Source organism: Netta rufina (genome assembly GCF_964035555.1).
Source record: "Netta rufina genome assembly, chromosome: 5".
Lineage (NCBI taxonomy): Eukaryota > Metazoa > Chordata > Aves > Anseriformes > Anatidae > Netta > Netta rufina.
In genome coordinates this window covers 41681831-41698606 of record NC_140128.1, presented here as the reverse complement: position 1 = coordinate 41698606, position 16776 = coordinate 41681831, and the positions used below count along the sequence as shown (strand labels likewise).

At 34.4% G+C, this 16776-nt stretch overlaps 1 protein-coding gene across 7 annotated transcripts in view; it reads right to left on the bottom strand.

Moving 5' to 3' along the window:
• RALGAPA1 (Ral GTPase activating protein catalytic subunit alpha 1) overlaps positions 1-16776 on the bottom strand; it is a 129102-nt gene that overhangs the window by 78484 nt on the left and 33842 nt on the right. For 3 of the 7 annotated variants that reach the window (XM_084287517.1, XM_084287520.1, XM_084287518.1), the window contains exons 16-20: positions 15116-15277; positions 10620-10760; positions 5040-6608; positions 3001-3125; positions 410-626 (exon numbers count right to left, since the gene is read on the bottom strand). In XM_084287517.1, the coding sequence (XP_084143643.1) occupies positions 410-626; positions 3001-3125; positions 5040-6608; positions 10620-10760; positions 15116-15277 (2214 nt within the window). Of the gene's footprint in view, positions 1-405; positions 627-3000; positions 3126-5039; positions 6609-10619; positions 10761-15115; positions 15278-16776 lie in introns of all 7 variants that reach the window. The other 4 variants (XM_084287523.1, XM_084287521.1, XM_084287519.1 and 1 more) reach the window with 4 other exon arrangements.

Below are 16776 nucleotides of genomic sequence, written 5' to 3'. Positions count from 1 at the left end.
ATAAAAAGACCACTGTAAAAATATCAGATGGCCTTCTTTACCTTTTACCTAAATTTTTCAAAAGAATTGAAATAAATTCTGAAGTAAGCAGTCTTTCATTTTTACATTTTGTGTGTAAAACACAGATACACTTCAGAGAAAAGACAATAAATATTGCTTTCTAACTTCTGTGCACTGTTGTTCAGCTTTTGTACAGCAATGTTTCAGTGCTGTTTTATTCATATACTATAAAAACGATTCTCTCAAGAATCCTGCTTGCTCCATTAACTTACTAGTAATTTCTGTGGGGAATCAAAATAAGCTCTTTTTACAGAAGACTGCTGGCATATAACTTAAAAAAGAAAACTCGGAAAAGGAAATTCACGAGCAGTCAACCAAAAATGCTCCTACTTTGAAAAAGTATACTTGCTTTCAAATTTGCGGCCATCATACTGAAAAGCACTGAATGAGTCAGAGTGGCTATCTGAACTGATGAGGTCACTGCTGCCTGCACTAGCAGGCGATGTCCATTCGGATGGCACGCCTGGGTCGTCTATAGGACGCATTTGGTTCTGTTTGTTCAATACATCAGGAAGGTCTTTTGGAACTTCCAGGCTGCCAGGACTGCTTCCTCGTCTTGTCACATTCTAAACATTGAAGAGACAAAGTAGTTTACAACCTTGGATGGCTTATTTACATACAATGGAAAAAGCAAATGTCATTTGCAAATGTATATATATAATGTATATATATGTATATAATAATGTGTAAAAATGTATATATGTACACGTATATATATATATGTATATATATACACTTTTATATATATATATACACGTATGTGTATATATATATAATCACGTGTATATATATACATACATATAAATGTATATATAACAAACAGTTGACAAATACCTAAACCAAAAATTTTCATCATCCTACATAGCCAAGACTTCCTAAAACCCCAGACAGCAGAAAATGAAGAACCTATGTAGTCACACAATTTCATACATATAAATTGTATTTGCACAACAGATGTTAGGGTACATATTTTAAAAGACAAGGATTCAGACTAAAATGAGCTGCACTTATATAAGACTTTAGAAAAGAATAGTAAAGAAGTGCATCGTCTCCAAATTATTCTAAATTACTAAACAAGACTTGTTAACCTTTGTTTCAGGCACAAGCAGAAAAAAGATTTCAAGAAGTATGGTGTTTTCTGGCTTATAGACTATGATGCTATAATCAAAAATTTCATGTACACCACAAGCAAATTAATTTTCTAATACACATCTAATTTTCTTACGATTAAGCCAAAACTTAGTATTGACTTAAGGCAAAAAAAGTATATACAAGAAATAACGCATACAGATTTGCTCATGTAAAAGTAAGCTGTTCTACTCAAGCCTTTTCTTTAAGTCACTCTTCATGGAGTGGAAAGGACTGTGGAAAGTGGGACTGTTTGTTTGAGAAGGAGAAAAAAGATAAATGTAGAAATTTATGATCTTTTATGAAATGGCTTGAAATCTTTATGCATTGTAAACTAAGAGAATGAAGGTGACTTACATTAGTTCTAGTCACTTCTTTTCCCGTCACCATCTTACTACTAATTCGAGATTTACTCAGAATGACAAGTCTGACAAAATACAAGGATTTAGTGTTCAATAGATCCATAACCTAACAGTAATCTTAATAACTTGGTACTTTGTTTTAAAATAGAATATCCATTCTTGTGTGCTAGATTGCAAGATCAGTGACAGGCAAGTTTCATAACACTTACTCAAACTTACCTTGGCTGTTTTTTGCTACCTGAGGAAAGTATCAATCCTCTCACCTGAACTATTAATAATCAAAGTTCTTGACCAACTATGTGAGAAAATGAACAACACCCCCTTCTCTTTCTCTCTTTTTCTGTGGCCAGCTCTGATGACTTCTGTTTTACCGACTTGAAATATGTAAAAAATCATTAACTGCAAGTTAGCATTTTTATCTTGTAATGCAAGATGAAAAAAAAATTCATAAACATAATCTCAATTAAAAAAAAAAAGGAAAAAAGCATACATTTGAACAAACTCTATAGGTCCTCCCTTTCCATAATTAAAGATGCTGATAAATTAATTTCTCCAATCACCTTGAAGAATCTGTCCCTCAATAGCAACAACTAAGATACTTGTTGCCAACTTTCTACAGTAGCTTGTCTTACAATGACCTTTTCCTTTAAAAAAAATAAAAAAAGTAGAAAAAAGAACAGAACAACTTTGAAACAATACATTTCAATTATCACCCATGCTGTTCTTCATTTGCAGCATTTCTCTGAATATTTTCCCCTTCTTTGCTACTTAATAAAACACTCATCTCTTCAAATCACTTGTCTTATTTGGTAAGCATTCAAGTGTAACCTGAAATTCTTGACTTAAAATTGATTGAAATTTTTGATTATGAATGATAATCAAAACAACATGACATTACTGGAAAAGCATAGGAATAAAGCATATGAAAAGTTGGTTCTGTTAACAGAAAAGTACAAGAAATTTTTCAACACTTTTAAGTAGGAAAAAAAAGGAAAAACATATGTTAATGTAGTTTTGTAGTCTTGCACTGGCTGAAACGGTAGGGAATAGTACCATACTACAGTACTCCAGTATTTGCATAAATACAGAATTACACTGCAGTCTGCAAATTTACATATAAACTATTATCCTGGAGCTGCCTGTGTACAAAGATCTTTGCAGGTGCAATTAAAGTCATTTAATTCAATGAGACTATTCATCTGACATTTCTACCTTGTTTGAACAATAAAAATTTAATAAAAATGTAAACACGAATGCATAAAATACCAGAAGTCTATTTCAAAATGATTTAAAGCCAAGGAATAATTTAGTGATATTCTGAATTCTGATTCATAAAAAACAGAGCAAGATAAACATCTTACTATGTAGTAAAGTGATTTAATAATGTCATTTATTAGTTCACACAAATGTGCAGATTACATATTGAAATATAGGAAATTTAAAGGCTTACCAGTGCACTACCACTGCGGAGTCTCTCAGCTATAAATTCATCCATGAGGTCAGGAACATTTGTATTGCTGCTGCCAATATCACTATCAATAGGGTGCAGCTTTTGACTCATGTCCTCTCTATTAGCTAAAAGCAAATGAATAACTGTATATAGTAAAGAACAAACCAACACATTTTCAAAACAAAAGGCAACAAATAAAGAAGCCCTGCTAATAAATAAAAAAAAAAAAAAATCAAAATTGCCAAACATGCATTTTAAGAATTCCCTCTTTTTAAGCAGATTCTACTGTAGGAATTAGTAAAACAACTTCTTCCCACTAAGCAGGTGTTAGTCAATTTCCAGTAAAACCTTTAAGAGCAAGAAAGCTTATAGGAAAGCACTACTTAAAGTTGTTAATGCTTGTTTTAAGGATACAGCACATATTCTTCCTCCATATCACAAAAAATTAAGGAATAAATCCTAACAATTGTATACGATTCCTACAGGCACCCCTTCTTCATTGCATTTTTAATGAAAAGCAATGTAGTGGAAAAACTAGATTGCAATATAAAATAATGACAAGTGTCAATGTGGCACTGTATACACTTAGTATAAATGTGCAAATAAAAGTCTTATGTAATAAAACAGCATGCTACTATATGGAATGAAACTTCAATCTCTGGATGGTCAAATGGTGATGAACAATTAATTAAGTTCACTCAAGTATCAGTTCTATATTTTTGATATAATTATCCTTTTAATTTTTAGCAGTGGCTGTTAGACCTAACTCCATGATCTTAGCCTTTAAAGTTTTCAATTTTTTTCAGTTCTTTTTTTCTCTATACGAATTTTCCCCTCAGTGTCCTCTCTCATGGCTCCATGTTGAGGCTCTGCTTGACATTACAGATTTTAAATAAAATGTTTTCTAGATATCTCTGTCAGAAAAGATCCTACAGAGAAACAGAAATCACTGAGAACAATTTTTTTTTTTTTTTTAGATAAATGCGACAATCACACTACTTCCCATTTGTCATGGTGCTATGCTTTCACAGACTGCCCTCAGGTGGCATTAACATCTCAATGCAGGATGCGTTACAGAACCTCTGTTAATCATGCTAGCATAATAATGGGAAAAAAGGAAAACCTACATTACTGCTGAAAGTTAATTTATTGTTCATTTAAGGTTATTTAGGATGTGAACTAAGCCAATGGATATTAGAGCGACAGCCTTCTTTTTTGCTCAGTCCAGAGAGGTCTCATAGTTAGCAGGACTATCCTGAGACCTTCATGAACATCCATGAATGATTTCAAGGAAAAAAGAAGCAATGAAAGATGTTGCCAAGATGTAACTGTATCCATTTTGAGGAATGCATACAGAAAGGCCTACAGAATGTTTTGAAAAGATTCAGACAAAACCTTATGACTATTCACAGAGAACTGTCACAACAAAATGATTCCAGTAACAGATTTCTGTCCACAATTTTTAAAAATGTTATCCAAACTGACCTCCAAATGTAAATTTGAGGGGCTTTTTTGTTTTGGAGGAGGAAAAGGAGGGGGCGAGGAAGAGGAGGAGGAAGAAAACACACTAAATGAACCAGAAATGTAGTCAGTTGAACGTAGCTGGTTGATAGCCAGGTCCTTCTGACAAACAAAGTACAGTTACAGGGGAGTAGTACACTCTGATATCATGTTCACATGCCAATCATTTGGTAGGCTGAATTTTGAGGCTCTGCATGGTAGATGAAAATTCAGAACTCTCCAGGTTTTGTCCTTTATTAGGTCATTTATTGTCTCTTCCTCTTCCCTAATGTGATGGTCTTCAGCAGCAAAGAGGTTCAACTAAATATCTTTAAAAAGGGAAATTAGTAATTTAAAGTATGTAAAAGTAACTTATGCTGGGAGAAAATCAGCTGGCTATAGGCGCATGCATAACCAAACAGGGAAAGCAGTGATCATCCCAAAGCCTTTTGATTGCTTATCAGAGCTTGCTTCAGTTGCATTAAGCCAAACTGGTGCTGCCTTTCTCCTTTTGCGCTCTGCACACTGTTAGTGCTCACCTGCAGCTTTCCTTCCAAAATAGCCCATTACATGACTGTACAGATCCCTCAGTGGAGCCTCTGCTGGCACTCTGTTCTGCCTCTGTGGGGAAACATTTGCCTTCGGCTTCGAAAGAGCATGTACAACAGTTTTATAAACACCACCCAGGGAACCCTGCTGTTGCGCTGACTCCTGACCTGACGACCTAAATGCACTACGGCTATGGAACTGGTTAACTGCAATACCTTCTTTTTGCAGCACGGCTGCTTGAGTTTCTGAAGTTTCCTTAATTTGCTTGCTACCAACTGAAGCAGCATTGATTGCATCTAGAGGTCTATATATTCCGGGTCTAACCAGCTCCATGACAGCTGATGAGCTGGTGCTTGTACTGGTACCGCTGTTGCTGCTACCACTACCACCACTACTGAAGCCACTGAGTTTACGAAGTCGTGCTTTCCAAGCAGCCTCTTTGTTCTCAAGAGGGTTGTAAAATTGAACTGATTCTGTAGATGGTCTAAAAGTTACATGAACACTATTTCTTTTTTTAGTTGTTATTTTCATGATTTTGGCCCTATGAGTTACTGTTTCAGATATACTCCGTTTAGTTGGTGACAGTTTGCTTGTACCTGTGATGTGAGGCATTTGAGGGTTAACTTGTGCTTTAGGAAGAATTTTCTTTGCATGCATAACACGTGAGTTGGTTATTTTTTCATTAAATTGGGTACTTCTATGCTTTTCAGCTAATGCTGCTTCCACAGCTGAATCTACATCAGCTTCAGTGGCTGCTTGCCTGTACAGATATCTCTTCCCTTCTTTGCTGCTAGGACTACTTGACCCATGATCAAACAGGTTTTCATATTGTTTATCAATATTCAACTGTCTGGCTTTATCGAGCACTTCATTTCTTGCAAAAATGTCTACTTGAGTAGGTGCAATATTACTTATAAAGCCACTTTGGTTTTGTTCTAGGTGCAGCTCTGTGTTATCAGCTCTTTCTGTAACAGTGATGCTATTCGTGCATTGAGCAGTCTGATCACTATTTTCTAATCCATCCAGTGGTAATCTATCATTCCTATTTACTGATGTATCACCTTCGTGAGCAGAAGCCTCACATTTATCTATCTCAAAGTTACCGCAAAGTTCTTCTTTTTCTTTAAGATATTCTCTCAGAGAGGAAAGAAGATCATCTTCACCTTCAAGGTCAACATATTGGCTTTGTTCAAAGGTTGTGTTTGCAAATTCTACCGGCCCTATTAAATGACAAAGATGGTCATAAATACTATCCCCAACTTCCAAGGAGGACTCTCTGCTATTTGTATCAGTAATATGGCTTTCAGTGGATCTATGCATTGAAGAGGTCTCAGTGGAACTCTGTAAGCTTGGAGCGTGATGGGATGAACTGTCAATGACAGGAACTGCACCTTTGGCTCGTTCAACTGCGAATGGTTCCAGGATGTCAGAGGTGCTGCTACTTCGTGGCAGCGGCTGTTCCTCATTTAATGCACCAAAAACTTCACTTGGAGCATCCTCACTCTGTGAAAAATGTCTGACTCGAGGTGGACGTGGAAGAATTTGAGCATCATCAATGTCTGTAGGAAAAAGGTATATGTAATACACACAAGCTTTTACATACAGAGACCATATTTATTTACCACTACATCCTAATTATGAGATTTAAAAAGCCAGGAAAGTCCAGAGCCTTGTTTACTTAAGTACAATGAATATACTTTTTCCAGTACTAGAGTGTTAAAAACAAACACACATAATATCCAGTACAGAATGTAATATAAATGAGTTAGACCATCAGAACACAGTTTTAAATGTTAACATGCATGAGAACAAACAGTGAGACCATGGAACGTTTGGAAGTACAGTTAAAGCTAGGGCTGTGCCAATAAGTTCAATAATTCAACCAATATTATACCAACTAGCTTGAAGAAATGGTTAACTTGAATATAAATTAGCTTAACAATAGTACCCTTCATAGAATTTACATCTTCAGAAAAATACACAACTCCAAAGAGAACATACAAGTTTTCTGGAAGATTAGAATTGCCTCCTGAAGTGACTAACTATTACTTTTTCATAACTTGTGTGCATGTACATACGTTACTGAAATAACAGAAACAATAGTATACAGGTACGAGTATTATGGCATATGTAATATAGTGTATACCTGAAGACTTAATTATTTTTTTTAAGCTTTATGGAAGAACGGCCCCTGTAGGGAAAAGATTACTATGAATAACAGATTATTTAACAATATATTTTTTTTTCCTCTAAAACAATGTTTTTTGAAACATCTCTCATCTTCAAAATGCAAAACTAAATGTTAAATGGAAGCTAACCTCCCCATCTTCTTCCGGTTTTACTCAACATGAGTCCTAAGAATTACCAAATTAAGAACCCCGCTACTGAAAAAATCCTGCAGCCACACAACAGCTAACATTAGAGTAAAATCACTTTTACTTATGTAAAGACAAGAATATTTGTTATGACCATTTAAATTAGTGATTCCTGGTCTCTGTTGAGACAGATAATACTCTACCATCAGCACACATCATAGTTAACTGTAATGAAAGCTGCAGTTCCAACAGAGATCACCTAGGAAACGTACAGAAATATCTTCAACCCACTTCATATCATCCACCAAAATAAAGAACCTTCACATACCTCATCACATTTCTTGATATGTCACAGGAATACTACATACTACAAAATCACTGATACAGCCAAGGCTAAGTATCTCTTCAACTAATTGCACAAATTCAAGCTATCCCTTACTGTCTTTTTAAGGGACAGGCACTTGAACATTAAGGTAAAACAACTTTGTCAGTTTTCTGTTAGTTCCTTTTCTCATAGAATCATTTATTTCCCTGATTTATTTTTTAAACATACGGCTCAAAAAGTTGTAGATATGCTTTTAAAATCAAGAATAACAATGAAGAGTAACAGTTGCCACAATAAATAGACTTACCTTGTTCTATCTAGAGAGTTTATCTTCAGGTCTGCAGTAACTGGATTTACTTGAACTCAGTACATCCTAAAATCCCCTCCCAATGTGTTATTGCCAAAACAAAGAAATTACGTTGAATTCATTTTAAAATATTTCAAATTATTATTTCATGGTCTTTACACCTATTTCAATAATATTTAATTATGGTAATCAGAAGTCACCTTAAAAATGTCACCCGTTTTGAAGTGCTCACTTTTCTGAGAAAGAGCTGGAAAGGGATTTTGTCATATTTTCCTTCTGAGCAAAGCATATAACCTGGAGGAATCAGATATATCAGTGCTAACTAAGTGTATGTGTTGGAATATGATGAAAAGTGGTCATTTCCACGCTCAATTTTTCAGGGAAGTTATAATTTGAAAATTGGAGTTTGACCCAATTCAAAGTTTACTGAACTGTAAAGAAGCTATTGGACAGGAAATGGAGAAGTCTATACTGAGAAAGAGAGTATACATATAAGCTCTTCCAGAAAATAAACATAAACTGAAAACTGTTGTATACCGCAATATTTATTAACCATTTCCTTTCTCTTCTGCTTTCACCAGCAACAAATTTCTCTACAACATTCCTGTTCAACTTGTTATTTGACTTTACAGACTAACATTCAATAAAATGGATGTTGCTCTCTAGATACAACTGCTATTTCAGTCTTCATTGACTTAGGCAAATATTAACATGGACCGTGCCTATAGAGCCTCAAGAATTTCTTTTTGCAGCTGTAAGAAATTGGTCTTAATGAAAGCAGCAACTGAGGACCATCGGATGCAGCTAAAATATGCATGACAAGGTTATAGATGAGATTTATACATATATATTTATGATAAATTGATCTCATCCTGAGCCCTCAATATGCATCTTTCATATGTTTTATAAACTTCATTTTATATAAAGTACCAGCCTGAGGATTGCATGCATGCAGTGATTATGATTTCTAGGATGCTAAAAATTACTGGATGGAGAACTCCAAATGCACGCCAAGCAGCTCCACACATTGAAATAAACTCAGCTATATTTATTTCAATGTTGATCCAGTATTATTTATTAGGTGCTCATGTATGCAGGACTAGCACATACAAGTATACAAACATTTTCATACAATCGTGTAGTGCTTGTGCCAACAGAAATTTCCTTTTTGTAGAATAGAAGAAATTAAAGTAATGAAAAACTGCTATTGTATTATCAGCACCGAAAATACGATGTTTTAAAATCCAAATGAACAGCCTCCTTGGCAACCAGGTCTCACCCCTGCACACTGGTATACAGTCAAAATAGGACACTATCCTAAGGAGGTTTTACTGACTACATCATGAGTGTGCCACAGAGGGCTGCATCTCTGACGGCGCACATACTTGGAAGAAATGCTGGCCTGGTTCCTAGGATGTTACAGTAAGGAAGACACTGAAATTGGTAGTTCTGGGTATTCTCATCCAATCACAACTTTCCTTAAACCAACCTTACCTCCCTTTTTCTGCTTGAAGGCAGAAAGAAAAGACAGCTTTTCAGTACCAGCTGGGAGACAGATATGCTAAAATACAAACACATTCTGGCATGGAATACAACTTTCAAAACACATTTCTTGATACTTCTTGGGTAACAAGAGGCAGGCAAGAAGAAAGTGGGAAAGCACAGAACATATCTTCCATATAAAAATGTACTGCCTGTAAGTCCTTCTATTCGTACAAAGTTTTGAGTGTGTGCATATATATCCTACGGTGCTTTCACTTTTGTACTCATTGAGACAAAGGCATAATAATATTGTCAGCCTTCACTAATTTCTACCTAAGTAGCAGCTGGAGTACAAGAAAAAACATTATCTATAAAATTTCATATGCGCCTTTTAAAAACCTGTGAAAACCCTAATTGTTTAATCTACTTGCTCAAAGGCTCTCCTTCAAAGAAAGCTACTACCAAAACTCCTAGCCAAGGAGTTTGCAGGGTCAAACATAACATTATATAAAACTAGAACTCTGTAAAGATAGATAATTTGGAAAACCAAACCAAACCAAACCATAGCACTTCAGAATCCAAAACTGTATTTAAGATTTTAAGGTTTTATATACCAATGAAAAACCGGGATTCTGTAAAGCATATTATATGATACCATATACTTAAGGAATTCTTTTTTCATGGGAGCTAAATTATATCATTATCATGGTTGGCCACACAACACCTATGACACTGAATTCAAAAAATTAAGTAGAAAGATGTAACTGGCAAATAAAACTAAAATTTCTTCCTTTCCCTCCCTCATTCAGCACGAACAAAATCTTTACATTAGTTGTACTCTCTGACGGATATTGTATTACTGCTTACCAATAAATTGAAAAAGCAAGAGATTCCTCTCATTTTCATTTTTATGGTAGTAAACATTGGCACAGCACTAACTTCTAACAGTTCCAGAATGAATTGCGAAATAGCATGATATTACATAATTCAAAATATTCATTCTTAATCTCTTCCCCTCTCCCCCCATCCCATCCCCCAAAGTATTTTTACTTTGCAAAATTTAATGATTTTGCAGAATTTGAAAGCAGAAGGTTTAAAAAGGTGATAAAGGGGGTGCAGAAATTAGCAGAGGTGGCACTACCTGAAAGCTCATCAGAAAGGGGAGTGAGAACAATATCAGGCAAGAAGGGTTTGGAAGTATGGATCAGAACAGGAGCACTTTTAGCACTGCGTATATAGGCCGATGGCAGAGCACATTCACCAATGGATCGGCTTCTCATGGCTTTAAAAAGGAAAAGAAAGAAGTGGGGAAGGAAAAAAGAAGAGTGACTATAATGAAAGGCTCGTGTCACAGAAAAAGCAGCAACAGAGAAAACAAAGATAAAAAGGAAGAAAATTTAAAAATTAAAACATTTCAGCACGGCAGATATTGGCAGAGCTGTAAGAAAGAAAAAATCAGTGGACACTGATAAGACATTTTGAGTTTTCAACTTTTATGTAAAGCAGCAACAATGCTTTTACTATGGCTATTACAGAGATTTTGCATTCAAAACCAATAAACTAATTAACACTTTTTTTTTTCCTCCCATTGCATCAGGGGTTGAAAAATCCAAGTTAAAGCACTCCACAAGCACTCTGAAATTTGTATTTTTTAACAGAAAAAAACACAACTTACACTACATTTCCATTTTTCTAGTTTACTTTGGTTTGCTCCTAAACAAGTACATCTGAATTTTGACCTATAGTCTTGAATTTAAGATTCTTCAAAAGAGATTCAAAATTGTAAGAAGGAAACAAGCAATTCTTTGTGGAAAAAAATGCAATACAACATTGTATAGTTCTGCATTAAAAATGAAATGACTGAAGTGAAATGGTTTGTCAACTAAAAGGGTTACATTCTTATCAACAGGACTTTAATGGATATTGGATAAATCTTTCTAAACTGATCCTAATTCACCTTTTTGTTTCTCATGTCCTGCCAACAGTCCTACAGAAAGAAAATTTACAAAAGAATTGTGGCAACAGGATCAAGGTTATAACTGCAGCTTTTCCCATAGATTTAAAGTGAACCTTTATGACATTTGTTTTCAATTGTCAAAGTAAGACATAGCAAGAACTGATATCGCATTCAATTTCAAAGTACTATTACTTTTCTATTCATGGTTTCAAGCAGTTTCCTTTTCAAATTGTTGCAAATTTGAGAATTTATGCTAAAATAGTTGCTGATAAACTTCTCATAAGGAAACTTCAATTCATCCTACATATTGTTTGCACAATATTTAAGCAGTCTTTGAACTTCTATAAGCATATTTTCAAAACATGAAATGTACCCTTAGAATCTCAGTGCTCCTAATCTATATGGGAATCAGAAGAAAAGAATGAAGTACAGAAAAAGTTGAGCACATCACACTTATGTGATCTTGTTAAAGAATGGTCTCTAACACAGCAACATGAAGATAACTTGGGTAGGTCTATGTACATAGAGCAGAAAACACATTTGACGAATGCAGCACAACTTAGGTGGAATCTTAACAACAGTTTGAAAAAACAATTCAGAAAGACAGATGTTTTAAGACTGAAGCCATCCTCTATTTTAAATTAAATTTAGTTTAAAAGACAGAAACCAACTTCAAAAAAAAAAAAAAAAAAAAGACAACTATATGCAAGGCTTTAACTTATTTTTAAGAGATGCAATATTAAATTTCAGAATACAGTCACGGATAAATGCATTGCATTCATCATTATGCATTTTAAAATGAATGCACGCTTGAGAGAAAATATCAAGCTACAGAGTAAATAAACCAAACTTTTGAGATTGGATACTATGTTGAATGCAAATCATTAAAAATAAGTGTCCCTTGTAATTTGACTGATTTTCTTCCACCATCTTATTTGATTCTAGAAAGAGGGAATAGAAAATCACTTTTACTATTTGGAAGACGGAAATTTTATAGAAAACTTTCAAATGAAAAATGTAAGATATTATTACTGAAAGCAAGATTAACATTGTGATGCTGTAAAATGAAAATGTGACCTCACTGCATAATTATTTTAAATAAGATATGTCACGTTCAATTAAGTAGTCAAATAGAGTCAGACTTAACACAAGATGTGGACTAGATATGTCAGTTCAAAACCATCTGCTGTTCTCTATAGAAAAAAAACAACACACATGGAACAGTAGACTCCTAAATTCCTTCAGACCTGGTATTTTTATAGGACGAGAATCTGCTGTCTACAAATTCTATATCTAGCCCTACAAAAGATTTTTCAACCCATATGCATTTAAAGACCCTTTTCCAAAAATTACTTTACATAAGTTCAGGCTAAAAATGTACACACTGCATATCAGGAAAGCTGTGATTTTTATTTGAGTAAAACACATACACAGAAACTTGGTGCAGCAATAGACGTGCGCTGGCATGAGGATGGCTCAAAAAACAAAGGTGTGCAGATGTACACAAAATGTGTACAACATAAAACAAATGAAAAAGAAACCCCAGCTTTTTCTTACCATAACATATTCAACATGCACATCCTACCTACTCAGATATAAAGAGTATATTACTCACAATCAAAGGAAATATACTACATATCAGATATCATGCAACACATCTGAGGTGTGACTTAATTCTAGGCTTTGCTTGCGGCATTAATTAACTGAAGCAGACAAACTAGCAAAATGTTATACAGAAAATTTTACTTATTATGACTATAAACCATTTTTGGTTATGTGACCCCATTTTAACTGGCACAGGTTAAGAAGCACCTGAGCAGCATTCTGAGAAGACCGGAGACAATAACAAGCAACTCTTTGCTGACAGTTAAGATGTATGCTTTTCTAACAAGATGTGATGCTTCATCAACATCTTCTTAAAAGATGTTGATGAAGAACTGAAGAGTTTGGGATTCTGGCTCTGGCAACTTTCTGAGGGCTTTTCATCTTTTAAAATTATCCTACTAATGCTAATGCTTGTCTATGGATGGTGTTCTATAAAATGAATAGAGATGAATTTTAACTGGTTACAGTAATATAAACCTCGCTAATTAATATCAAATATAAGGCAAAAAAGAACCAAATGAAGGAAGCTGAAGTGGAGTGAAACTAAAATCAGATTATTTTGCTGCTAACCAAGTCAATATATAGCTTGATTTGTATAAACAGTGATTTTAAGGCTAACATCATATAAATAGCCATCTTTCAAAAAACAGCAAAACAAAAACATTAAAAATTGATCATGCAGTATAATCTTCTGACATCTGAAATAATAATTTGAGAGGGATAAATTTTAACATGAGCTTTACCTGGTTAAGACAATTAAGACTTAAAGCAAAAATACTGCAACAGTTAATCACAGCCTATCTGAAGAGAAGCAGAAGTTACATTTAAAGTATCTGCAATCCATAAGGAAAACTTTTGAGTCAAACTAGCTGTCAGCATGAGATAAAGGAAATGCTGTGTAGCATTTGGATACATATTTGGGTAGTTTTGCTAGCATTTTTGTAGTAGTGCTTACAGAACAAACAACTCTCCCACTCCAACAGAAGGCTTCAGATGCTACTCGTAAACAGAACTTAAAAATTTATTAAAAATTTTGAAGAATATTCAAATAATTTTCTTTGCTAAATAACCTCTGTGACTTCAAAAAATAAATGTGAAGATTTTTGGAATGTTAACAGAGATGTTAATCTCTGAAAAGCTAACACTACTACATATTTGATTACCATTCCTGAGTTCTAGAACTGCATCAGATTGTACCTGCTTCCAAGAAGTACCAGTGCAAAAACAGTTCATGACTGAAGCCACTACTACTACAGAGATAGTGAAAAAGCACAAGATACTCCTTAATAGGTTCTTCTTTTAAATGAAAAAGTAAAATCAGCTTAAACTTCGTTCACATAATGGATAGCACCAAGATCATCAAGATGAGAAAACAAAGTAAAGAAATTTGCAGTCCAGTTCATGTTAAGATATGGTAAGCAAATCATAAAAATGTAAATGAGTCTTCTTTTGAGCAATCCATCTAAACCATTGACTACCATCAGTCATTTCTAACACAGGAAAGAGTATCTGCAAGTAATGAAATTGAGAAATAGGTCACTTCAGAAATGGAGAACTGCACGGCTGTGCCAATCTCTCATTAACACAAAATTCAGGGTATAGTAAAAGACAGCACATTTTATGAACTATGCAGACATGTACATAATTCTCACACTTTTCTTTCTACAGTTGGAAAATATTCAACCTATTGCGTGCATAATTTATGAAAACAGACTTTAAAAGCCACCTATCCATACCATTGATCAAATCAATTTTTTTCTTTTCCATAGACACACAACAGTATTATTTGTCTAATACATCTTAAGCATGTGATCAAACATTAAAAATTACACAATACTTAACTACATTACTCTCATTTGCAGTAACTGTAACTGTAGTAAGAACAAGCTATTCAACTACCCTCAAAACACGTAAGACTACATCATTTATACTTATATTCAACTAATTACTGCAGAGAGTATACTTCTGTAGAAAAAAATAAAGTTAACCATGTAGCTACAATGTCAGTTATGAATTCCTTCCCCTTTCTCAAATTATTAGCTCTCTCACTTTTATTAGCTTTTACAGATACGTACCAACTGTTTTCTGCCGTACTATGCTTCTTGCCTTTTCTGTTCCTGGAGATCCAGTGGTTGTAGCACTGCGTTGTCTCATTGGTGCCTGTCCAGGCTGATCACGGCTCCAGCCTCTAGAAAAGGACTTATCAACAGAAGATTTGGGGAATTCATGCCCAACTCCTGCAAAAATAAAATTGCAAATCTATTCACTACTATGCTGGTATCACCAAACAGTGACAGTTGTATTCTTTCAGAGAGATTTAAAGTTGGATAGAATAAATTACCAAAGCTAGCATGATTTTAAAAGCTAAACAGCATATTACTATATTTAAGTGTCTCTATAAATCCACTCAGCTAGCATTAACTGAGGGATACTGAATTTTTTGTCAGAAGCACTGGTGCTATTAAGCTATCGTGATTTTCTTTTCTGACCAATTAAGTTGAAAAACACAAGAAAACTGGTTTTACAAAGACTGTAGACAAATAAAATGTGTAACTATATACATTTTACCTCTATCTCAACCTTTGCTGTTCCTGTTAGACAAAACACACAAAATCATACATTACATACCATTAATGCTGCAGTTGTTTGCCAAATAACTTTGTGACACTTGAGGAACATGAAGTGAAAATGATAAAATATTTTACCATCAAATGCAAAAGCAAGTAAAAGGGAATTTAGGCTCAAAGAACAAGGCTTTTTGGAAATTCACCCTAAAAATACTATAAGAAAAGATGTAACAAGTTCAGAATTGCCATTTATATCAAAGTCAATAAAGCTCACATGAGGAATTTTCAAGAAACTGTACGTAAAAAAGTCCAGTGAACTAAAGAATATTTGCAGTGTATTTCCTTACCCACACTGAACTGACTTATGATCACAAATTACACTTTATAACAGTTACAATCATTAAAAGGGCATCTTCTTGGAAAGGAAGCCTTAATAGAGCATGTTCATTATTATTAAAGAATTTATGCCAAAGAATTTATGCCAAAGAATTTGGGCATAATCTGTATGGGATTTATTACTTCCAAAACCCACTAGAGTTAACTCTTCAACTCACATTTAATAATGGAGGCTCTGGAATTCTACTGCTGAAAGCTAACATAAACTCTTCTCTTGTGCTCTGCATGGGTGATACAGATGAATCAAAATATTTTTAAAGCACATGCACATTGCACATTGATTATTTCTCACTGACAAACCCTAGGGAAGTAGTAAGTACCTTCCCTTAGGTTTGGTTCTCCCTCAGCAATACGTGATGAACAACATCCATCAGAAAACAGAGAGATTAAAAAGTAGACTAAAAACTATACTTTTTTCCATCTTGATTTCCATCTTAAATACAGTTCGGCCTCTCAAAGCCCTTTTTAAAGAATAATATTATCACCCATATAATACAGAAGACTAAACCAAGACAGAAGTGATTGCTCGTGGTGACATGCAGGAAGTCAGTTTCTAATATGGGAATAGAATCCAGCCTTTGCCAGTCTCAATTCAGCACTCTACACAGGAGGACAGATTTCCTGTCTCAACAACATCAGAACTGTAACAATACAAGTAGCCACCCTCTCTTCCTAAGTTTTGTCCTACAGAGTATTTCCTGCATCATATTGACATCAGTTTAAAAACTGGTACCATTCACATGGTACTAGTATCATTTCACTTAGTCAAAGTA